At 41.4% G+C, this 25,804-nt stretch overlaps 1 protein-coding gene across 5 annotated transcripts in view; it reads left to right on the top strand.

The window, feature by feature from the left end:
* LOC111595201 (homeotic protein ultrabithorax) overlaps positions 1 to 25,804 on the top strand; it is a 91,265-nt gene that overhangs the window by 42,954 nt on the left and 22,507 nt on the right. The window contains exon 4 of one of the 5 annotated variants that reach the window (XM_023308841.2): positions 18,742 to 19,097. The exons of the other annotated variants lie outside the window; for them this stretch is intronic. Coding sequence (XP_023164609.1) covers positions 18,742 to 18,752 — 11 coding nt within the window. The 3' untranslated portion in view covers positions 18,753 to 19,097. Of the gene's footprint in view, positions 1 to 18,741; positions 19,098 to 25,804 lie in introns of those variants that run through there. 5 annotated transcript variants of the gene reach the window in all.

Here is a 25,804-nt window from a genome sequence, read left to right as displayed (position 1 = left end):
TGTCAACCCAATTCAAATTGTGTACAAAATCGTGAGGCGCATAATTAAAATATGTATAAAAATATATACATACATGTTATATATGTAAATATTTATATATATCTGTTGAAGGCAAAGGGGGCGGCACATCAAAACAACAAGCGGCAATTGAGCTGTATTCGAGTTATTTTCGAAGGGCGACAAAAATAAAATAAAGACAAAAAGAAATCACACAAACAAATGTGTTTGGCAAGTGTTTATAAATTAAGCTTATAACAAGTTAATAACAATCGTGATAAACAAATTTTTATTATCAATTCGAATTTGCGCTTTAAATAATAAATGTCGAAGAAAGTGTTTTTTATTTACAATGCTTTTATCTTAATGCGGCGATTAAAATTTGCCAAATGTTCCCAAATAATTACAATAATTATTATTAACTTGTTTCTACATTGAACAACCTAATACTGTAAATAATTATTGTGCATTGAATTAACTAATTAAGAGGGCTAATTCTCCTCATACTTATTATTTATACGTGAATCATGAAGTTTGATTTTGATTTCTATAATTATGAATTGTTCTGGCTATTGTCAGCAACTGTTTAATGCTTATCTTCTTTGAACTCTTATATTATTTATATATCTTATTTCTGCTGACACTAAAACTCAGTTTAAGATACTCAGTCTGAATCATCGTGAATTTCAATTTATTAATTCTAATCTCCCTGCTAGTAGAAATGAAATGTTTATTTTGAAATGTCATTAAAAATAAATTATATTTATATTATTTTTATATGAATATACAGTTTATTGATCATCTATGCAAAAAGTTATTGCATAAGAAGATTTGATTCTGATGGATATTTCAAGATAACTTGACAGACATAAGCTATAAATATAAATCAAGGCAATTATTTAATTTATATATATGTAAGGAAATGGCTAGAGATTTTTTCTCAGACATTTTATAAGTTCATCTCGTATCCAGCTACTTTCAAAAAGCATATAATTCTAGTCGATATATGACAGATTAGCAAACTCAGCTTAGTTTTGCTCCAACTTAAGCAATCAGTGGCAAATGACTTTAAAGTTTACAAATTTAAAATGAAAATGAATTTTCTTTTCGTCTTAAGAATTGACACTCCCTTTCAACAAAGAATTTCATCTGTTACTTTTTTGGATACATTTTCTATCTGTACATTTAAATAAAGACGATTTAGAAGATGTTTTTAAATCTGATTTAACAATTGAATGCTGCAGCGCGCTGCTTGCTACAGACATTAAACAATATAAACTCCTACTTGAGATAGTTATTCGGGGCATACAAATGGCGCCAGTTAGCCAAGGCGGAGTTTGAGTCAAGTCATGGGAAGCGGTCAGGGCCAAGAGAGGCCTGGCCAAGATGCTGAGGCGCTGCCATTTTTGGTGCGATGCGAAAACTTTACAATGGCAATTAAAAGTAATTACCACAGCCATTAACGCAGTAGCAACAGCAGCAACAGCCGCAGCAGCGACAACAAAAAAAGCCAAAAAAAAGGCCGACGCGATACCAAAAACGGGCAAAGCCGGCTAAAAGGAAAAACGTCAACTAAAATGCAAGAAAAGCAAATGGCAAAAAATGCACGTAATTTATTTGTCATCAATTGGCTGGCAATAAATCAGACAATCACAAAAATGCTGTCAGCATTAAGACATGTGAATACGAATACATTTGCAGCGGCAACAGTTGCTGTCGTAGTTGATTTTTTGTTGCTACGGCTGCTGCTGCCTGAGACAACAACGTCGAAGTCGCCAGCATTTCAAGATTTATGGGCGTGTAACCTGTTTCTTTAATTGCACATTTGCAGCCCCCAAACGACAACGACAACAGCAGCAGCAGCAGCAGCAGCAGCAGCAACAGCAGCAACAGCAGCAAAAACGTGAAAAATGAATTAAATAAAAATGCACACAAAACAAACGAAACGATTTGAAATGAACTGAAAACAGTAGCAAAAACATGCGCAAAAAGTGGAGTCGATTCTCTTGTTGCTGCTGCTGCAGTTGCCGCTGCTGTTGCCGCTGCTGTCGCCGCTTGGCTGCACTGCATCAAATTTGGCTGACTTGCAGAAAGGTTTTCATATATATATATATTTATTTATACATTTTTTTTTTGCCAACTTGTCGCCATTTTGGATGTGTGCTGCAGCTACAGGCGGCATGCAACATCGTTAATTAGCCGCTGCCTTATATGAGCAACTGCAGTCAATCATTAAAATCAATTGCCAAGTTTTCCTTGGATATTTATGTCCGAGCGCTGAAAGCTGCGGCAATTGGCAAAAAATTGACTCAATTGGAGTATTTAATTGTTGCTAAATATGCAGTTGCAAAAATGTGATATTTAATGTTAAAAGAGATTGAGTAGACTCGATTTAAAAAGATTAGAATTTAATATAAATAAATCTATATAATATATAGTAAGATATAAAAGATAGAAAGTAATATTAGATAGAAGCAAATGCATTTATAAAAAATTTAAAAAATAAGGCTCAGTGAAACTCTTAATGCAAGTTCACATTTGGGCCAAGTTGCATGTGGCAAGTGGCAGCAGCAGCTACCAAATAACCAATAACAATTTCAGTTGCATGTTTTTGTCGAATTAAAATTTGCAACGTGGCACGTTCGCAGTTAGCTGCCAAAGTTTGGCGCTGATCCTGCCGCAAGCAGAGGCCGCATGCAGCACAGCATCTCTGCGTCTGCTTTGGCCCCTGCTTCTGCCGCCGTGTCAAGGCTGTGGCAGACGCAAGCAACTGAAGTCCTATTGCCGCTTAGTTATTCATGTACATTTGTATCCTGCGCATAAAATGCGGCTGCGGCTGCTGTGCGGAAAGGCAGCAGACAAATAGTAATGAAAACTCTTCTCGCCAGCCAGGACACTAGTTCTTCTGGCTCCATTGTGTGGCTGCCACAAGTGGGAGGGGCGCCAGGGGCAAGGGGCAAGGCGTGCAGCGAGGCAGCAACATTTCGACATAATGTAAACTAATTAAAATTCAAAAGCCATAAACAGATTTTGCCAATAAAACTTTGCTAGCTAAATATTTTTTGCGCACACACACACACAGCCAGAGATAAAGAAGGAGAGAGAGAGAGAGCGTGGTCGAGAGAGATGGTTGCAGGGAAAACAAAGAAAACTTTGGCCAAGTGCGGGGATTTCTGTTTTTTATTTTTTGGGTCTCAGTCTCAAAGTTAAAGCCGCCTCTTAAAGCGTTTTCTCTGCGCTGTTGTTATTGTTATTGTGCATTGTAAGTGGAGGCTATAGAAACAGTTAGAGGCCCCTACCCCTCCCTCTAACAATATAAGATATGCATGTGTGCTTAAGATGTGCTCTGGAGACAAGCCGAAGCGAGCCGGGGCGAGGCAAGGCGAGTCGAGTCGAGTGCAGGAAGTGAAACGTAGGAAGTGTGGCCAACAACATTTTATACTCGAGCGCATAATATTCATATGCAGGCCATAAAAAACTTTGGCAGCTCAACGAGAGATCTCCATTTTCTACTACTTCGTCTCGTACACCCACCCAACCACCGCCCTATGCCGCAATCGTGCTGGCAAGTGTCTGTACAATGGGCAAGAAAAACGTCAGACTGTGTTAATCTCTCAATTTATGAGTACTCAGATCATTATTATTGAGTGAAAATGGCAAATTCTATATAATTTATATATCTTTGAGTCGATCAGCGAATGATAGCTGCTTATGAATACCTAAATTGATCTATGAATGTCTTTTATATGTATTTTATAGCCTATAAATATGCAAGCTAGGGTTGAATTTGCCACCAGGCTTTGCAGGCTTCTTATAGTGAATGCTATTAGCTATCATAGGAGCTGTGCATCCAACAATAATTTCAGATCCTTTACAAGATTTTTCCTGATTTCTCTTCTCTTAAAAATTAATATTACAATTGCAATCAATTTTAAAAACATTTTTTAAAATTTGCTATTGTTATTTATTCTTTTAAACTTCTTATATCCATATATAAATTCGTGAATGACTATTGAATTCTGTCCGAAAGTATCGGGATTTTTTTGTAATTATATTTTTTATCTTTTCTATTTTCTATCTAATCTATATATTATATAGAAGTTAGTTGTATGTCAGTAATGTTTGCTGATCTATCAAAATGTGCATTCATGTAATTTCCACATTCAAGAGATTCTAAATTATATCTTTACAACAACATTACAACAATCATATTATGAACCCTTTTTTATACGTTGAACATTACCAACACGAAACTTTTCCATTGTGCGTTTTGCAACACTTGAATCTTGGACAGACATTTGTGCAATATACGAGTTGGTTCGGTTTCGAGTTGAGCTAAGAGTCGGAGTTATATATTTGTGTGTGTGTAGGTGTCTGGGTGTGGGGTGTGGGTGTGTTTGTGTTTGTGTTTGTTGCTGAACAATTGAAGTTCGCCGGGGCAAATATAAAAAATGAACGCCGCAGATAGAGATAGCAAGCGTGAGCGAGAGAGAAATGACCGATTTGCTGTTGTTGTTGCTGCTGCTGCTGCTGCTGCTGCAACGCCTCCATTTGCTGGCAAAGTTGCAGTTGGCGGCTGTAGGGGTGGCAACGAAGGGGGCGGGCGCACGGGTGCTGGCGGCAGCTTAACTTAACTTTGCTTTTACTGCGATAAAATGAAAATTGCACACGCGCCATAAATAAGGATTCTCACAAGGATAATTTATAAAACTTTGCTCACAACGTTTTACTTATGAGCAGTAGGCGACGCCAGACGAACACACACACGGAGACAGGGAGAAAGAGAGAGAGGCAGGTGCCCTCTCCTTAGATACCCTGGCTGCCTGCTTCACCTGTGGGCCAGTTACGTCTGCCTTTGGGGGAAACTGATGCATTTCAGTCTCACCTCCCGCTCACTGTCGCACTCGCTCTACCCCTTTGGACAGGTTAAGTTTGTAAATTCTGCAAGTGTTGAGACTATGACGTATGCAGCAGTCCCCTTGACTGCCCTATCTAATGGGACATGCCACTGGCTGACCAGGCCAGAACCCAATCGGCCAACAGGCCAACCGGCCAACAAAATGGCTCCCACAGCAGTCGAAAATTGTAATCGATGTGCGAAATAAACAAAAGCGGACATAATTATCGAGTTATCGCGCGGCGCCTTGCTGCGGGTGTGAACCCCAACGCCCCCAACGACCCACCCAACGAAATGTATGACCCTGACGGGCCTGCTGGCTGTTGTGCTCTGTTGTGCGTTGTGTGTGTTGTGTGTGCGCTAAGCCCGCACCGAAAATGTTCGCAATGGCAACGCATCGATATTTATGATGTCATGGATTTTATTGTTGCCTCTGCTGCAAAATATTCATATGCGTTGCAGAACCTGCTACGGCAGTGGCAATGGCCACAGCTCCAAGTCCGGCTCCGGCTCCGGGTCCGGGTCGGGAGTCCGGCACGGAAACAGTAAAACGACCATCAGCCGAACAGGATGTAAATTTTGCAGCAAAACGAGACGCACAAGGATCTGAGCTGGACAGAGACGGAGAGGCGAAGAGGCTTGTGGGGTTAGGGTGGACCAAAATGAATGTCGTCGGGTGGCTTGTTATTGACGCTGGCGATAAGGAGGTGGCGGCTGAACTGAACCCAGAGCGAGATGACGCTGGCATGATAGTCCAGTCGACCATAGTCAAAATCGAGTAGGTTCAGTAGCGAACGTGGCTGCCACAGATGCTCTAGGTCACAGTGCAATAAAATGTTGCCAATATTATTTCGCTGTTGTTCTATTGCTTCTCTTTTCTTTTTTCTTTTTTTTTCCTCTTTTTTGTTTGCTGCCTATTGCCAACTTTGATGCAAACGGGGCCCGCAGAACGAGCCGCTGCCCAGGCTGAGGCAACGCAGCATCAGTTAAGAGACGTGCACGGAAGTTGCACATATGCCTCGAACAGAGCGAGGGGGAGTGGGAGTCGCGAAGTCGGCGGAGCGGGGCAGCAGGGGTCGCGCGCTGTTATGCGGGTCGGACTTTGGGGTGTCGGGTTTTGTTGTGGCTGTGGCTGTTACTGTTGCTGCTGCGCCGACACTTGAGTTATGCGCATAGATTGAAAATTGTCGATAACCGAAAAAAGAATCGCACGAACTGCAGCAACAAACAACAAACAGAGACAACAGCAACAACAACAAGAACAGCAACTCGCAGCAGTTTGCAATTGTTGTTTGGTTTGTCAGGCACAGGGGTCAGGCTGTGTGTGAGTCGGCAGGCATCGCTGCTTTTTTGGGGGCGTGTCCACACGAAGTTCGAGCGCGTGATACAACACGCCATTATAAAGTTATTAAAAGACAACAAACACACAACAAGAACAGCAAAATGTATAAAGCGACAGCAGAGCTAACGAACAGGTTAAAGATTAGGAAGGTGTCTGTGTGCTGAACGTTGGCTGTGCGACAATTTTAGTGGGCAATGCGTTAAGATGGATCGAGAGATCGTACCGGATGAGCATTAGAATATTGCTGAGTGAAAACTGATCTTTGAATATACCTTTAAACTTAAATATACTAGTTAAATAATTATTTTTCTAATAAATAGTGAGAATTTAAATTTTATAAATGTTGAGTTGGCATTTATAATAAAATTGAACTTATTTTGCTTCTGTTCGCTGTTAGAAATTTGAAACATATCCTAGTATAAGTAGTGCTTTGATAGAGAACATTTGAAAAATATTCTAAGTGAAAATTTTTCATGTGAAACATCTCATATCTCATAGAAAAAATATATTAATTTAATGAAATAAAGAGAAAATATTGAGAAATTCAAAAATACAACTATTTCTTAAATTTTTCTGTGTTTTTAGAGCCACTAATTTTTGGAAATTTTTCTTCCTCAAACTCTTTGCAACATTAAAAAAAAAATATTGTGTTTATCACTAAATGTTTATGTACACATTCAAGTTAAATAATTATATTTCATATTTTCCTCAATTATTTATTTCATGGCAATAAATTTGAAATTTTGAAACTGAATTTTAGAATTTTCACTATCCTTTCTATCCTCAAATAGAATTTGTAATCTGCTTTATTTAAGGCTTCTTCTTTACAAGAGTGTTTGCCTGCTCGTCTCTCTAAAGTTCAGTTAACGTTAATTTGCTGTGCTGTATTTAACAAAAAAGTATTTAAACCGTCTGCTGACAGTCAGAAATCGCGACAAACAAAAAGGATTTTGCAACAATGCAAAAATTGTTTATGAGATTAAGCTCATAAACTGGGAAAATGCATTTTAATTGAAGTGCAGCTTTGGGACTTCATAATTTACTGGCCTTTTCGCTTTTTGTTTTGGGTTCGAGAATGCGATGCGCGGCCTTTGCTGCAGTTGTTGCTGATAGTAAATTGTCCATATATCGATATATGAAAACTGTGAAATGTAGACAAAATGAACAGCAACCCGGCCTGCTGCCCGTAACCCTCCAGCCCGGACAATGGCGTTGATTGTTTGAACTTTGTTGGCGCTGCACATTTTTCCTCTCGCTCCTTTTTTTTTATTTTTATGTGGAACTGTCAATAAATTTGCAATGAGCATAAATCGTTAGGATTTATGACACGCATGCATATAAAATAAATTAGTTTCTTTTTATTATAAAGGAAAAAATGTAAAAATGCAAAAATAATGGCTGCAATTAAGAGCGTTGATTGGCGCAGCAGTCGGAGTCGTAGACAAAGTTCAGTTACAACAAATATTCATAATGAACTGTTACATCAGCTGATAAGAGCTGCTAGCTGAAATATATGTGTAGATAGAACTTTCCTGGAATATACGAGTAATCTTGCCATAGAGTTTCCCATTTGTCAGCATTTGATTTATAATTGGAGCTGCTTCCATGCTGCTGCCGTGTGTATATCAGGCGTTGCCATCGCCGTCGGATGTGGCACTCAAGATGCAGCGGAAGTGTCGCACTAATTGCCAGTCACCCCTGCGGCAAAGCCGTTCTGTGTGGGTGGTTCGCCTCGGCCTCATAAATACGCCATGTTTGCATGCATTTCGAATGAGAAATTGTCTGTGTCGAAATACGGCAAAGCACGCCATTTAATTTCTATGAATCCATCAGCGCCTTTGTCTTGGCCAACACACAAAATAAAAAGAATAAAAAAGCTAAAACCAGACGGCGACGCGACAAGTGAAAGCGGAGACTCCAAGCCCTTCGGATACAGCGCCTCATCCTGTTGGCAGTTTTCATGGCTTTGTTCAGAATTACCATCAAGTTGACAGTTCTATGGCGCGTTGACAGTTCACACACATACACACACTCTGGTACACATATGCAAATGTCGCTGGACTCATTCTTGTGGAAAATGTGTCGTGTGAAGAGCCCGCAAAGCGGAAGGAAGGAGCCCGACCGAACCACACCAAACCAAACCAAACCAAACCAAAACGGAACGAAACGGGCTAAACTGAAATGAGGAATGTGCCCAACAACTCGTCGTGTGCTTTCACACACAAAAAGCGAAAAACGTGGCCAAATTCAAATGTCTCTAGCGATAAAAAAGAAGAGAAAAAAATACAAAATTTCCTCGCGCACTGTCCAGAAACTTGAAAATGCAAATAAATGTAAGTTGGCCATTTTCATTTTTATTTGCCATTTTTTCCTCTTTTCGTTTGTTTGTTTGTCACGTCACGAATTCGTCACGTGAAGTAACTCCGCCCACCTCCTTTGAGAGCCCCTCCGCATTCAAAACTATTTTGGTCGTTGGCATTTAAATTGTCACATTTATATGGCATTTTTATGCGGTCCTAAGAGAACAACTGCCGCTCCATCCCCAGCGCCCGTCCCCATTTCCATTGCTCAATTCAGCCCCACCAACACGCCACAACAAACCGCACAACTGCACACCACATACACCGCACGTCCCGCTCCTCCTGTGCCCTTTCGCGCGTATGTGTGAATTTTCCTGTGCCTGTGCCTGTGCCTGGGCTGGCATTTTAAAACGACTCATCTCCAGACAATGGCCACGTATAAAAGTCACTCACGTGTTAAAATACAACGACACTTGAATAGCCTCACTCGCCACTCATTGTCGCATCGGATGAATGTAGCTGACAGCTGTGGTGATTAGACAGTCGACAACAGTCTAGCAGGCTATTGGGCCAGTCAAGTCAAGGGTGCCCAGCTCGACTACATAAATTAAAAACGCCTCTTGAATAGCTGAACACGCAATCGATAGATAGAACTTTTCTTAACATCTTTTAGATCAAACTTTTTATAAAGATCAAGAAACTACGTTTGGCTACTCTGTGTGGCTAGCGTTAATCAGAAATTCCGTTGACCAAACATATCTAACTTTAGTGGTAAAAATATCTTCCACAGATCCTGTGCCTTGCATTCCTTGATAATAAATTCTTACAAGCAATTTTCAAGAATGACAAAGCAGTTTTCATATATCCCATCTATAATCTATATTGAGTTCTTATCCTACTTTCTGCCTTACTTTTATCAACAGATAGAGATGAACAGATCCAGACATACGATTTAGCCTTACTCTACAGACTCCAAGGGCTGCTATTGCCACTTAAATTGATAGCTCCGAAGTCTAAAACTCATAGACACACAACTCACAATTGAAGTCTTAATGTACACATAATGCGCATAGCTGAAGTCTTACGCTCCAAATTTATATTCATTTAAATTTCTATTATACACAGCTAAACTCTAGAGATTATGCACATCCTGTTAATGTTCCCGAATGGGATAATGGGATAATTGTTAGGCCATTGCAGGCATTGCAGCTCCAATTACATTGCATTGACTTGTCATACATTCCCATCGGACGAAGAACTGTGAACTGGAAACATTTTTTAAACATGGCGACTGTTTCCATTTTTCCTTTCTCAAGTGCATCACAAATGTCGCTATTTTGGGACGACAACCACTTCAGATTCCAACTCCGAGCTCCTAACTTTGGGCTGCACTGCAGCAAATGTCTCGCTAACTAGCGCATATGTGCACATTTTACAGATACACATACATGCACGCACACACACACTTGTACACGTAGGTATTCTAAGTACCCTTGCGCCAGCTACAACATGTTCCAGTCATAAATCATAATTCAATATGGAGTACAACTCCCCCTAAAACAGCAGAGAGAGAGAGAGAGAGAAAGGCATAGAGGAACAGACTGAGGGAGGCAGAGTTTAACAAGAGCTAGACAAGCATTCAATGGGACATCGGACATTATCCCTCGACCAAGTTTTGTTGTACAATGAAATATGCATTAAAATTGCCTACCAATTGGCAGGCCATAAAGTAGAACCCGATCGGGCAAATGCTGCCATGTCGAATTACTCGGCACATTATGTGGATTTTTTTCGTGGAAATTCGATTATGCTCAGGGACTCCTCCAACTGGAGTGCGCTACAGCAACAGCAGCTGTAGCTGTATATTCGGCTATAATTTGATTTTTGTGGGAGTTGCCGGAGCGTTCATTGGCGCCACGGTTCGTCGCCTGGCGGCGTTGCCAGAGTGTTGCCAGCGGCATGTCGTTCATTAAGCAGACTTAGTTGAGTGCTAATTGCATAAATCACATGAGGATTTCAGTCGTCTGGTTGCCATCGCCCCCATCCGCAACAATTCTCAAAAATTTAATATGTGCATTTGCCATGCTTATGTCTGGGGGACCCTTGACTTGACTTTGGCAAGCATTTTGGCTTTTTGTGTGTACGATTAGGCAGGCGAGTGTCTAAATAATCGCACACTGGCTAAGACCGTAAGTCCACTCGTTGGCCACAACACAAAGATGCCTCAGACATACGGCACTAATGTATCTTGTGGATGCCGAAGTATCTTTTGGCAGTGTTCGAGTAACCGCAACAGCAACACCTGAAGCTTCGGACAACATAAACTGAAGTGAGCCCAGGCATTCGGATTAGAACATAACAGATATTATGGATTACGTACATACGTGGCCAAATTTGTTTTGTCTACTCGGCGGCACACCAAAAAAAAAGAAAGAAAATAAACTTGCCAATAGTTCGATGACATCGCCACAAAACAACATGAGACAAGTACAGCAAGGGCAACAACGAAGTACGAAGAACGAACAACGAACAACATCATCAAGCTGCGTCTGCGTTTCGAGTTTGGGGCCTGAGAAACTTGCCACCGCCAGCGCTAAAGTGCCACAAAAGACCCGCATCCGCAGCGACAACAGTCCATGGGAGAGGGCAGAGCAGCAGCAATGCTTGTTTAAGATTTAAAAGTAAAAATAGCTCCTTATTCATCTTCGATACACGAAGGCAGTTGAGGATGCGGATGCACCCCAACTGTCTGACTGCCAGGCCAGCTGTCCTGCTGTCTGCCTGCCTGTCCGTCTGTCTGGCTGGTTGCCTGTCTGCACTGGGAGCCAAGTCTTGGGCTGCCACAAAACGCGGAACGTGCAACGTAGCTCCAAGTCGCATGTTGCGCCGCATGTTGCATTATTTGCATATGTGCGAGGGAGGCGTTAGAGCGGAGGCGGGCCAGCGCCTTGATGCCGCCAGCATAAAACGCAGTCCTCCAACTACAGGAAAAGGCATTGGCTGCTGGGCGATAGGCGAATGTTGCAAAATGAGCTCGAACATTGTGGCAGAAGCCAAAAGTATTTAAGGCGGTGCGACTTGTGCGCGATTGTAACAGAAGGTCTTCATAATATTTTGTTTTAATATTTTAATTATAAGAAAAACTCGAAAATCTGATAAAAAAAAATATAGTTAGATAAAATTTGTTATTCAAAAATAGAATTGTTGTCATATATTGCTAAATTCTTTCGATATTTCTCTTTGATATTCGGAAGATAAACAAACAGAGCTAAATTTATAGTGCCGACAATATTATTTATGTTGTATATCTGAATTTAAGGTGAAAACATATGTATTTAAATTTAAATTCAATTTAAATGGCTATATATATATCATGCATACACACATATATATATATATATATATATATGGATATATCTAAATCGAATTGTATATATATAAATCACATTGTCTTAAAAATATAGACATTAAATAATATCTCTACATTTATCCGAAGTAGTAAAGTAACTTAAATATGTTTCGAGACTATCGGCAGCTTTTAATGGGTATCTGTGAGTCGTGCTGAGTGCAGTATTTCTATTGATATTATTGTAGTCTTCTTTTGCTTATCCGCTCTCCATTATTTGGCTATGCATTCGCATTGTTGCTGTATTTTCTCCATGTGTTGCTTCGTCTACTGCTTTTATCTGTTTCACGCCGCAGTTCGACCCGCCGAAAGATTCGCTTTTGAGATATGCCCACAATAAAACACACAAATAAAAGCTGGCGAACCTGCAGCAACTGCGACTCACCTTTGTAGGCAATGCCCCACTGCCCCCTGGCTCCATGACCTCGTCTTAGACATTCGACTTCGGTTTCTTCAGCTGGCCAAAGCTGGCGGCAAACCTTTTGTTTATTTTATTAACGTTGGCTATTTGGGCGCTGGCTGCTCCTGCGGCTCCTGCAGCTCCTTTTGTATATGGAGTGTGGCGAAAACGCTTAAAGCGAAATTTATTTAGTCGGCCCAGAGACAAAAACCGAGAGAGACAGCAAAAGAGATTCGCAATGCGACAAAAATGCGACTAAAAATAAGGCAAAAACATTTTTTGAAAAATCTGCGACGCAGAAAAACAAAAACAAAAGCAAAAACATGAAAAACTAAAAATAAATAAATGCTATGGCCGAAACGTTGGCTAAAATTAATTTTAATTTCTCTATTGCAGGCCAGCATTTTAATTCAGAAATGTTGTGCGCGAAATAGCGGCTTAAAATAGCCCCCGAATCAGCTGCCAAATCCAATTTTATGATGGTCCGACATTTGCATAAATGTGTGTGTGTGTGGATGTGTAAAGAGTACAGCAAGCTGAGTGTGTGTGTGTGTAACAGGGACAACAGGACAGCACAGCATGTGGTAGCCTGCTTGCTGTTGATGTTGCTGCCGTTTGAAGGTAGGGCTAGGGCAGATAGGGTCGGGGCGGGGCACTGCATCGCATGTTGCTCGTGTTCTGCAATGCTCGCATGCAAGCAAACAGCACGCGAAGACAGATTAGAAATCCGCCAGTAAATGCGCGATTTCTAGAATTGAGAGCCTCGACATGGCCAACTGGAATGTGAGAACAGGAGTGGGAACTGTGGAATGGCTGTTATCATTGCAGACACAGCGGGAAACACACAGCGCAGCGGCTTACTGGCCAGCGCCAAAGGCAGTTGATTCGTAATCAAAACTACAATTGAATGTTGGATGCGATAGCAGTCGTTGGCGTAGGTAAAACTACTAGTGCAGCAGATCCATTAAGCTCCCAATGGAAGCTCGTTCAATAGAGCGACAGGAGTCCTAACCTTTTAAGTTTTTCCTAACATGCAGCTAGCTGCTAACATGCAGCTATTTGACAACAAATTTAATTAGAATAGTTTCAAAATCATAATTAGACAATGTCACACAAATTGTCTATCCAACATACTTAATTTGGTTGAACATAGATTTCATCTATTAAAGCTTTCAGTAAACTTTAAAGTCTCTTTTATTCGGGACTTTATTATTGTATTAAAACTTCAAATGAAGTCAATTTAAATACTCATTTAAAACAATTTGAATTTCATTTATTTTCTAATAAATTTCAAAGTGAAAAACTGCTTGAAACTAAGCGAATCATTTCAGACATTTTTAAAAAATGCATAAAATGAAACTTCTACCTTAACTTGTGAATTATTTGCAATGCAAGCCAGCTCTAGGAGCAAGGAAATCATTTTCTTCAAGGAGTGCCCAACAATTGTCGCCATTTCTCTCCGCATTTCTCGCTGCCTTTCTCTAGCTGCAGCGCAACTTTAGAAATTTTCATATGCTGCCTGTCGTCGGGGGATTGAAGGCGGGGCTCGGCGGGGTTAGAGAAATGGCAAAAAGTTCTTTTGCTATTTTTCTTTGCTTTGCTCCACTTGTCTAGCTGCCTGCATTGTTGTTTGCCTGTTTGGCTTGCAACTGTCGGCATTGCCATTTGCAACTAAAAGTAAATAGAAATACGAGCCGAGAGTTGAGCCATGGCCAGAAGTAAAAGCAGCCAGTCGAGTCCGGGCAGTTCACGCAATCCCAGCTCCAGCTAGAGCATCTCTGCCTCCAATTCACAGACTCATTTCTTTAATTTTCTAAACGATTTTCAATTTATGTGCCGCTGTTTTGGCTCGACGCAGTCAAGATCTTCAATTATACGAGAGTTTGGTTGGGTTCCAGGTAAGGCAGGCGGCTAGCTAGCAACTTGGCCTCTGCGTCCCTGGCGCATTGCTTGTTAGTCGCGTACACCCGTTCCGAGGCTGCGAAATTGCAATAATGTTAATTTTTTGCAACTATTTGCCATGCCCCATGCCCCATGCCCCAAGCCCCGATCCCCTTGTCTTTGTTGCTGCTGCTGCTGCCCCAAACCATTCTCGGCAACGCTCCTCTTCAGCAACAGTCACCGAAAAGGGTTTAATTTCATTTCATTCCATTGCCCCAAGTACGTGTAAGTGTGTGTTTATGCTTAGCAGCTGCTGAGAGGGGGCCAGACGAGGCAAGTAGAAGGTGCAGATGGAGCTGCTGCTGCTGTTGCTGTTGCCTTTGCCTTTACTGCTGCTGCTGCCTTTGCCGTTGCCGTTGTCGTTGCCTGTTATCTGCAAAACTCCATTAGAAAGGCAACGCGGCGGCACGCAGGAAGCAAATGGCAATGGCGCGCTCCAGCTCCCAGCGTCGAGCTGTGAGCTTCCAGCTTCCATTGCAAGCTAACGAACAGAGGCACATACAAAAGGCAGCCGAGGCCGAGGCCGAGGCAGGCGCAAAAAACGACGACGCTTAACGACTTTAAAGAAAAATTAAAAACATCCCAAAAGGAATACATCTTCGCCCTGCCGCATCCATCGACATGGAGCGAAACTGGAACCTGAGACCCGGGCTCTGGCTCTGGCTCTTTGCTCTGTGCTGGTTCTTTTGCTGCGGCAGCCGTTGCATGTTGCCCATCCGTCCATCCGTCCGTCTGGCTGTCCGCGCAACATTGTTAGTGGCTCTCGAATTTATTTTAACGAACTAGTTTGGTCACTTCATACAACATTTTGTTTTTTTTTCCTCTCTTTTTGCAGCCTTCTTCCAGCCAAGATATTTTTTTCTTTTTCTGCTCAGTGCTCGACTGCATTTGCTGCGGGTTATAAAATATATTCGCCTTATATAAATAAATAAATTGGTAAATGGCGTTTCATTTGGAGCTGGCATCTCATGTGAGCCTGTCTCTCGTCCTCGTTGTCGCTGTCTTCGATGTTGATGCGATGATAAATGCGGCAAAAACCTGTCGCAGCTCGTCGACTAGTCGCAAATTGAATTTATTTGCTCGGGCATTTGTCCAGGCCGAAAGATGGAGACCAGCCAATACAAATGCAGAACCAGTTAAGCTTTTAATGGTTTACAGCGCGTTTTCTCTGATTGCCAGCTATGTGGAGTATTTTGCCAGGACCGCAGACAACTTTGATTTTAAATGGCAGACGAAGCAGTAGAAGATTGAGGAATGTTTTCTATGCTGCAAATAATAATGTCATTGAAAACATATTTAGAGAGACAAAAAATATGAAGTTCCATAGAAAATAGACTGTTCTTGCAGACTTGTACTTTTGATAGATATTTGTAAGTTTTCGAGTTCCATCACTTAAGCACTTAACTTTCCTTAGATTGAATTGGACTCATGCTTTAGCATTTCACTTAAGCACTTTAAGCTCTAACTGCTCTGCCATTTAATGCACTTAGCTGAAGATGAATATATCATTAATCCTTGATTAGCCATATCTGCAATACTGACGTCATTATGCCGCCCAGTGAGTCACTTGCTGAAAACGACTTTACTCAGCGTATTATGCTCTATATGTATCCTATATAGAAGGAGGGCAGACTGCAGAACGCACCCAAACATGAGATAAACGAAACGGAACCACTTTTCGCAGCTGGCGCGCCCTTTTTACTTTGCTTTTTAGACATTTAGATACATATATATATTATCTTTTTTTTTGGTGGTGCATTATGAGGAACAGCAACAGCAACAATAACAAAATAAAAGAAATCGCAGAGCAAAATGCTTAACGAGCACGAAGCACTTGAAAAAAACGAACAGCAAAGAATTATTTACTTCAAATTCCGAGTGCAACATAGAATTCGTGCAGCGGCAACATGTTAACCAAAAAGCGCAGCAGCAAACAGCAACAGCAGCAGCAGCAGCCGGGACTGTGTTGCATATAGGAAAAGAGCTAAAATGCCGATAAAAGCAACGATGGCAGTTCAGCTTCGTTTGGCTGCCCAGGCGGCCATGTTGCTGATTGCCATTGCAGCCAGCAAGCAGCAACAGCAACAGCAACCAGCAACCAGTAACAGCGACAACAGCAACTCATTGCGAATGCAACAACTGCGCGCCTTTCTCAAGACTTGGACAACGTTTGGGGCAGCATCATTACTTCCATTCAAGCTGTTTGGCTTGGCGTGTACATAAAAAAAATGCTGCACGCTGTAGCCGCTGTTGCTGTAGCTGCCACAACCATTTTGGACATTGGTTGCATGTGGCCACTGCTGCTGTTGCAGCTTTCAGCGAGCCACTGCCAAATAAAGCAAACGCATTGCAAATTCCTCGTTGGCCGCTGTTGCTGCGGCTGTTGTTGACTTTTTTGTAGCGTTTTTTTAATGATTTAAAATTCCATTTTAAGAATTTTATACTTAATGATGTGTTTTGCGTTGTATAGCATCGTTTGTGTGTGCCCCTCTCCCGCTGCCTGCGTCCTTTGCAGTGCGTCCTGCCATTGGCGACGTCGTCTTTGCTTTTGATCTAAACGCTGCGTGCTTTTTGTAAATTGCTTTTCGTTGTCGTCCCGGAACGGAGACAGGGTTTGGGCCGACTCTTACCTTTTGTGGAAGCCGCGTGAAATGTGTGCGACTTGTTCCTTTTTTGCTCTGCTGCTGCGGCTGGACTCCGGCTGTACGGAGGCTTTGCTTCTTTAGTTTTGTTTTATTTTGCACAAATTAAATGGGCCCAAGTGCAATGCAATTGCCGTCTGCGGGGCATGAAATCGCTGCAACCAAAATATTTGCCACACACATACACACATACGCACGTGGAAGAGATTTATGATCGTCCCTGCAACTGGCCGTAAATCAACGCAAAATGCCACTGCAACTGCCACTGCGGCAACTGCAAATTGCAACAGTTTCTAAATTTTCATATTCCATTGACGCATGCAAATTTCACGCCCACCACCCGCAGCGATGCCCTAAAATAGAAAAAAAGACAATGGGCAAATACCTGTGCCGTGCCAAATTTCCGAGTTTCCCGCCAAGTGCGTGCGGCAATATGAATTTTCATAATTTTTGCACCGTTTGCGGTTTTCGCCTGGCACAGTCACAGGTCGACCTGTCATAAAGCAGCTGCAGAGCAAAATTGTCCTTCTTTTTCATATAGTGTTTCTGTTGTTTTTTCTTTATCTTTTTTTGTTGACACATTTTCATAACAATTGTCGTACAGTTCGAGTTTTTTGTTAGCCCAGTTTTTTGTTTTTATCTCTGGGTCTTTCGTGCTGTTTAGAAAGTGCGTTACATGCCCCGAAATTGAGGCCCAGCGCTGCTCGAGTGATTTATGGCCCAGCGGCAATTTTGTCCATTTAGAAAGTTGGCGGCACAATTTGGTGGAAACAGAGCTGACATCAGTTGCGGCAATATGGCCCAGAGCAGCGGGACGAAAGTCTGAACGAAGGGCAAGAAAAATAGTTAAAGTTGAAATAGTAAAAAAAAAGAAATAAGAAAAAAGATAAAATAAAGTGCTTAAATAAAATTAGAAAAATTTAAATATCTAACAATTCCAATACAAAAAATTTTAAAAAAGGTATATTAAATAATAGTATAATAATAAATAATACAACTAATAATTACAAATATAAATATATGATCGCATTACTGTTGGATCTTTCGAAAATATATAGTCGAGTAGAATGTATTTCATTGAATGGCATCAAAAAGTCTTACCTTTTGACTCACTGAGTCATCTTTAAGCTGCAGCTTCATTTTATGAACCGGGTCATCTTAACTCTCGCGCTGACCTCTCTGGCAATTGCAAAAGGCTCTGAAGTTCATTTCGTGTCGCCTGTTGGCGCGGGCATAAAAATTCAATTATCACTTAATAACAGCAGCAAATGAAAATTGCGTGTGGCGCACAGTTGCAACTGCTGTTGTTGTTGTTATTGTTGCTGTTATTGCAGTTGGCATAACGCATGTAAATGGCCAGTGGACAACGTGCAACTGTGCAACCAGCAACCTGCAACCGTGCAACCGAGCAACCGTGCAACAATCAGCGTGAGAACATTTGCACTTTGCGTTATTAACAAAAGGTCGTTAAAGCATTTTAAGTTACTTTATGCGACGCATTTTAATTATTTCATTTTACTCAATTATTCCACAAAAATATGGGGCACAACCAAGCTGGGCGAGTAATTAAAAAGCATGCTATAAACATCATATAATAAGAGATATAAAAGAACATATAATTATGGTCGAAATGCATGTTTTAGCTGATTGAATTTGAGATTAAGTTAAGCCGATAAAATTGTAAATAATATATAATCTTCATAAATAATTGAAAGTCCATTTAAAAATATTTCATAGCTTCCTTAAAATAATATTTATATAATTCAAATTGTTACTCAATTTTGCTCTAACTAAATATATTTTTCTTATCTTTCAGGTAAGTGCTGAATTTCATTAAACACTTCTTCCTCAAACATTGACAAAGCAAGATAAAAGCAGATTCTAGTAAGTAAATAAATAAATACGAACAACTTTTAAAGGATACCCCTCAACCAAAGAATGAGAAGAATAAACCAGCCCTCTCCAAGTGAGAAGAAAAATCCATTTTCCAGATTAGCTGCAAATGCGAAACAAAAATTGGAAAATTACTCATGCGTGTGCTACAGTGCCTGCTGCCAATATGGGCACACATGCGAGCTTACGTTTCGCTCGGAAAAAATAGACATTTTTTGCTGCCTGCCCACAAGTGTGGGTGGGGCCCGAAAGCAACTGCAAACTCAACGCCCTCATTTAAATTTATTTGCGCAAATTTACTTTCCCATAGCATAAAATCAAATCCAATCAATAAGCATCTTAAATAAATTCATGGCGCCCGCACACACCCTCACGGCATACCGCCCGCCCTGTGACTTTGCCCCCTTTGCCAAGCCACTCAGCTACCTCATTTTTTGTAATGCTAAATAAATTTATTTGCTAATGTAGTTTTTTTTCGGTCTCTCTCTTAGCCACATGTTGAGGCGCTGCAGCAGAGCTGAGCGAACGAGAGGAAGGCAGGGCTAAAGGGGAACGGAAAGAGAAATAACGAAACTTGGTACTTGTTAGTTTTATCTGCATATCATTGAGATAAATTTGGTGGCGATCAAATGCCGTGTCTGCTATCTGTAGCTCTCTGACTGTCTGCCAATGTTGCGGCCTGGGCGTGGAAAAAAATTCGAAGTTGCGAGAGCGGCTAGGGGGTTAAGTTGGCAAAAAAAATCTGCAGAAAAGCCGCTGATTTGCATACGAAAGTAATTTGATTTCTTGTGAGCCACATACATTCGAGCACACACACACTAATACACTTACTCACAAAAGTAAGCCGCGATAACGACACGTCACAAGTTACATTTGCCGAGCCACTGATAAGCGACTCGCGAGCAGAGATAACGAAAGTCTCTAAAATGGTTTTCCGATTAATATATTGAATGGAGTAAGAGGGCTTATAATATGTATATTCCCGTATAGATGTGGACATGTAAGTGTTGGATATAGTATAGACCAAGTTCAAATTGAAGAAATTATGATTTGATCTGATAAATATTAATAAGAAAGGAAGAAAGACGGGAAATAGAAGGGAAGAGAACAAATTCTGTTTTGGCTTCGTTCAATTTAACTTTAATTAACCAATTTTAGTTGTGAAATATAACTTTCAATAATTGTTGTGCTGATTTATATATCTTTATATATGTTTTCAAGTATTCTGATTATGCAAGTCTTCAATAGTATTTTCCACACAAATTGGATACTGCCAAACCTTATGCTGGGTTTAAAAGTAGTTGCGTCTAGCGAATCGTTTTCAATATGATTTGAAGAATTTTCAATTAAACGCCGGTCCGTTGTGCCACCCTTATAGGGACTGTTTCGGGGGCGGTTTGTGGAGGCCATGATGCTCGCGACCAAATGCAAAATGGCCGTTCAGCGAGTAAATTGAAAATTTTCCAAAATTTTCACAGGCATAGTTGATGGCCGGGCAGTGCTCTGTGCAGCCCCCACATAGTTTAATAGTTGTTTGGTCAGTGCATATGTAGATTTTCAGCTGACCTGACAATTTGCCCAGAATGGGGTATACCCAGCTCCAAGGGTTGGGCGGCAGCAATTTATGGTGCTACGAAATTCCTGGTACTTAATTGTCTGCGTATAATGAATGAATAAATGCGTTTTCCTGACCGAACCACATGCATGTTTACATATATACCATATTGTACATATGTATATACCACAGCTGTAAGCATATTTGTCGAGCAGTCGCAGCTACTGAACGCGCTTCCTAGCCTATGAGCAGTCATTAACTTACGATTATTATTAGTTTTTATTGCGCTTTTCATTGTTGATTTTCAATTTTTAATTGAATTTTAATGGAATTCATGGGCCGTGCATTTCTACCTTTTTTTCACTGAATATTTTGATTTAATTGCGCGCTTGTTTGGAGTTAATCAAAGGCGAGTCTGATTATTTTCGCTAAATTAAATTTTAATCATAATTTTAATGGCTCTACGCGTTTATTGCCATTTTGTGGCCATCCTTATGCATATATGTATATAGTCTTGTACATATTAATTTTATATACAAATATATATATATTTTTATATCTATAAGAGTGTGTGTATGTGTGTGTATTTTGCAACACATGCAACACTTTTGCGCGTCGTTTAATTAGTTTACACTGCGCTACAACCGATTTTTGGCCGTTGCCTTTTTTCTGCTTTTGTTTTTACGTGGCTCCCTCGGCTGCCCCCTGTTTTGCTCCATGCCGACAAACGTTTTATTTCGTTATCTTTTTGCCGCAGGCAGCTGCAAATGCCACGCAAATTAAACATGCTACCTTTTTTTATTTTGCTACCTCGTCCCTTTGGGCTGCCCCTTTTTTTCCACCTTTGCCGGTTGACAAACTGCGCTCAGCTCTCGCATTGCTCTTACATTTCGGGCCCTCTGGTTGGGCTGAAATGGTCGTTGGGCCATTTGGTTGTTGGCCATCCGGTTATTAAACACCCACTTATTAGCTGCTTTTATTTACATATTCATGCGGCACACTCCCAGCTTAATTGGCAGCCTGGCCTTGCCTGCACAGGCAGAAAGCTCGCCCGCCGGAGCCAGCTCGGTTTCCATTTTAGTTATGTGGCCAGCGTAAATTTGGTCTCCTTGCAACCTGCAAAGCAACAGCAAAAGTCTGCTAATCGTATCATAAATATTCAGCGTGCTTTTGCTTTGCTCTTTGATTCAAGTTTTCACACCCTCCGGCAATTCGGGCGTTTAACATATTTTATGACAGCGCAGGCCTCGAATGGAAAAGTGTTGCATACGCCACGGCGCACGCATGAGGCACAGCCAAAAGCAAAGGATTGGGCTCAAGCAATTGGATATGGGCTGTGCACCGAGCAGCACATAGTATATGGTAGGCAGGCATAAATAATTTCACAGCAGCCTGTAAATTATATTCGAGAAAAGTTTGTTGAACTTGTTCTCATTTCGTATTGGGTATATGGGCGTGTATGTGTGTGTGTGAGTGTGAGTGTATCTCGCTTGCCTTTCACTGCGGGCTCTGCTCGAAAATTAATTGCTTAATTAGTTACGGGCAAACACTTTGAAATATGGCCGCGACGCTCGACTTTGCTTCAATTCAGTTTTTATTTTATTTTTTTTTTCTCAGCTGCGTTCTCGACTTTCAACTGGTCATAATTGCTCTATTAAATGGGCTTACTTTGGAAATGCCTTTTGTTTTTTATTGTGGATGCGACATGGGGCTGCAACCGCTTGTGCTAATGGCCAGTTAGCTGTCTAGGGTTAGCTTTAGGGGTTAGGCGGCGGTTGCATTGAGTTATACGACTTTCGGCTTTGCCATTAGGCATGCAATATTTTTATATACTAACACGCGAACGCTTGCAGATACACAGATACACAGCGCAAATACAGCTACAGATACAGATACTTATAGCCATTGCAACAAAAACATGTTTTATGTCGTCCTTAATGACCCCCGAGTCGAGTCGACTCGAGTCGCCGTCCTCGCCTTCGCCTCTGCCTCGTCGTCGCACTTAATCGCTTTGAATTGCAAAAGCAAATAATGTGCAAAAAAGCATAAGGATAAAGGATAAAAGGATAAACCATAGCGTCGCCAGCAGCGGCGGTTCCTTGCAGCCTTATGGCATCTTTGTCGGCTCGCCACGCCCGCCACACCCACATCCAATAGCCCATCGCCCGCCCCCGCCCACCAGACCCTTTGGCTAGCCCTCCGGCGGCCACTGCAGAATGACGCCATTATTTTGACAAATTTTTTGGCAATGCTCTTTGTTGCTGTTGTTGTTGTTGCTGTTGCTTGGCTAAAAGCTCGACTGCTGTCAGCTTTTGTTGGTTTTTAAATTGCATGCAATAATTCAATTTTATATTTCCGCATGAAAAAAAAAACAGCGCAAATCTTTATCATTTTTATTGGTCCAAGATATTTCTTGAGCAACTTTTTTGCCAACAGTAGAGCTCCATATATATAGATTTGTTTCTTTTTTGGCACAGATCAACATGACTGGCTTGCTGAGTAAAGTGCAATATATCAGAAACATGAAAGAAATTGAGTGTTCAGTTTAGCTGTTAAGGAACTTAATTACTAGTTAAACTATATATTTCATATAAAACAGGAAACTCATTTAAAAATATGTAGTCTTTTGTCTCTAGTTTCCCGATAGTATTTTCATTGTTGCTCTTAAGTTTAGCTTTTAGCTTTGTATTCATATATTTGAGTCATCTATTTAATTCTAAAATTATTTAACTCATGTTTAAGCTGGTAATATTAAATGGCTGATGCAAATCCTTTATTAGCATTATAATCAGCTCTTTAATTTCCACACCTTGCCGATCCTTTTTGTTGTTTTTTTCGGGCAGCATATGCTGCTGTGGAAATGTATGCAAATTACTTAATAAAATGTTGACAACAACAAAACTAAATACAATTTCAATAGACCAATATAAACATTTGCCTCCCTGGCCAGTTCGGTCAGCTCTCGCCAAGGGGCGTTTTTTTGGTTGGCCATTTATGGTGTTTTAAGGGCGGCAACCCCCAGTCCAAGCCAGTCCACCCCTTTGGCGAGTGCTGCAGCCCCCGTGGTGTTGGTGGTTAAATCACTTGGCTGACACAGTTTTTCGAGCAGAAAATACGAAGCGAAATGATGAACCTGTCCTGCGGGGGTTGAGGGCCTCACAAGTTGGCATTCTCGTTGGGTGACAGCACATAAATATCGCATTAACCTGACACGTGAGAAGTTTAAGGCATAAATAAGAGCAGCAGCTACTCTTGTTGCAACCCTCGCGTTCGAGACGCTCACGTGCCATACGAGGCAGCAACTGCTCCTGCTCGTTCGCCAGCGCCAGCTCCATCCACACCTCCTGCTCTGCTTTCTGTTTGGCTTCTGTGCCGATTTCAGCCGAAAGATAAATAATAAAGCGCTTCCCAGACGCAGTCATATTTGCGGTTCGCCCCGCCCGCAATGCGCCGTGCCTCTCGCCCCTCGCCCATTTCCCCTGTGACCGCCTGACTTCTTCGCATTTTCGCAATAAAATCGTAATAAAACACATTGGTCACGTAATTTCGTTTGTCTGTGGGATTTTATTGCCATTTTTTCGTGCAATTTTAAATTGTTATAAATGTGACGGCAGTCCACAGAAGCGTGTGTTTACGCTCAGCTCCATTCGCCTGCCCCCACCCCGTACAGCCTGCCCAGCCTCCTAGCCTCCCAATCTCCCAACCTTTGCGTACTTATGTATTTATGATGTGGAAAATATCTTGAAAACTGCAGTGAGGCAAAATCGATGATATTTGCTGTCGCAGGGGCAACTGAAAAATGTCCTTTCTCATAAGAGACTTCTGCTCTAGCCCAGAATCCGGGCTGCTAAATGAACAGTCGCCTGCGCACGCCCCCTTATTTGCCTATTGGAGCGAGCAAATGGCCAAAACTTTCACTGCCAACACCGCATGGACGACAATTAAGCAACAAAACTTTGATAAATTGCTTCCTTGCTGGCATTTTATGAGTTCTGTAGACCCCAACCTACAGCCAGAGGGCGATTCGAGAGCTTCTTTACACTAATTAAGGGGCTCATGGTTTCCTGCAAATATTTGTTATCTACTTTGTGGCGCTGCCAGCAGCCGTTGCCAACCAGTAGACCAAAATCCAATAGCAAACAAGCAGCAGCAGGAGCTGGAGCAGGAGTAGCAGCAGTAGCAGGAGAAGAAACAACAACATGCAGAAGCCAGCCATGTGGCGCCACAAAACGATGTTTGCCTCATTGGGCAGGTTCAGTTATAAAGTGCAGATTGTTGAAATAGTTTTCGTTTGTCGGCATTCATCGAAAGACTAAAGCATTTTAGGTATACAAACGCTGTGTACAAATTAAGAGAATATTTTAAATAATATCTTTAAATATTTATGTTCTTTTCGCTCTCTCAGATTTCATTTAATATTAAAGTTTTTTTTGAAAAATAAACTAAGCCTATTTGTGCTCTGCCTTCCCAGCAGCCCTTCACTATTCACCCACAAAAAAATACTTTAAACGTTTCAGAGCAATCCATCATTTATAATAAATAGTTAGCAAAGCTGTTCGTATTGTCTATATTGATTAAATGCACTTCAGGGAAAATAAATTGTTGGTTTGGCATAGAAGAGGAGAAGGGGAGAGGCAGAAGGAAGAGGTGGAGGGTGGACGAGGGGGTGGCCATTGTTATGGTTATGGATAAAGCGCAATCTTCAGCAAATTATAGCAATTTTTATGCTTATAGAAAAGCGCATTGCATTCAAGTCGCAATTTGCTCCACTCGCTAACCCTAAAGGGTAAAGACGCAATTACTTTTATTATTCAACCGGACAAACAGCGGATCGCAACGGACAGCGTCTTGGCCAAAGCTTCACCTTCACATTCACCCCAAAGGCAGCCGCAGCAGCAGCAGCAGCAGCAGCAGGAACATCGGCAGCTGTGCCGAGTGCTGGCGCAGGTCAATTCCTTTGAGCTCCGACTGATTGATGACTGCCTAGGCAATTTTATATACGACTTTTTATGTATATATATGCATCGTGGCGTTTTTCGTAAAGTATAGTCTGATATTATTATAATGCAAAATGTATTATTACAAGTAAATGGCTGCCAGGAATTTTTCAGCAACTTTTCCGTGGGCGTTGCGGCTATATGCAGCCCTCCTTTGCCTCTACCTCTACCTTTGTGCCGCCCTCTGCTGCGTCTTATACTCGCTCTTATACTTGGCCATAAATCGCAATGAGTCAACGACTGCAGCAAACTGTCCACAGTTCTTAACTCATTTTGGCTGAACGAGCGATGAACGAACAACGCGCGACGTTTATTGGTTCCGTCTGGCCATTTATTTCACTCCTATGATCCGCTGGCGGAAGCCATTAAAGCCACCACCAACATGCGACGACGACGATGATGACTGTAGCACAGTAGGCACTCGGAACCGGCTG

This window comes from Drosophila hydei, unplaced genomic scaffold, assembly GCF_003285905.1.
Source record: "Drosophila hydei strain 15085-1641.00,03,60 unplaced genomic scaffold, DhydRS2 tig00000063-arrow-pilon, whole genome shotgun sequence".
In the NCBI taxonomy this organism is placed as follows: Eukaryota; Metazoa; Arthropoda; class Insecta; order Diptera; family Drosophilidae; genus Drosophila; species Drosophila hydei.
Note: the sequence above shows the minus strand (reverse complement) of the source record. Positions and strands in the feature narration are given on the sequence as shown.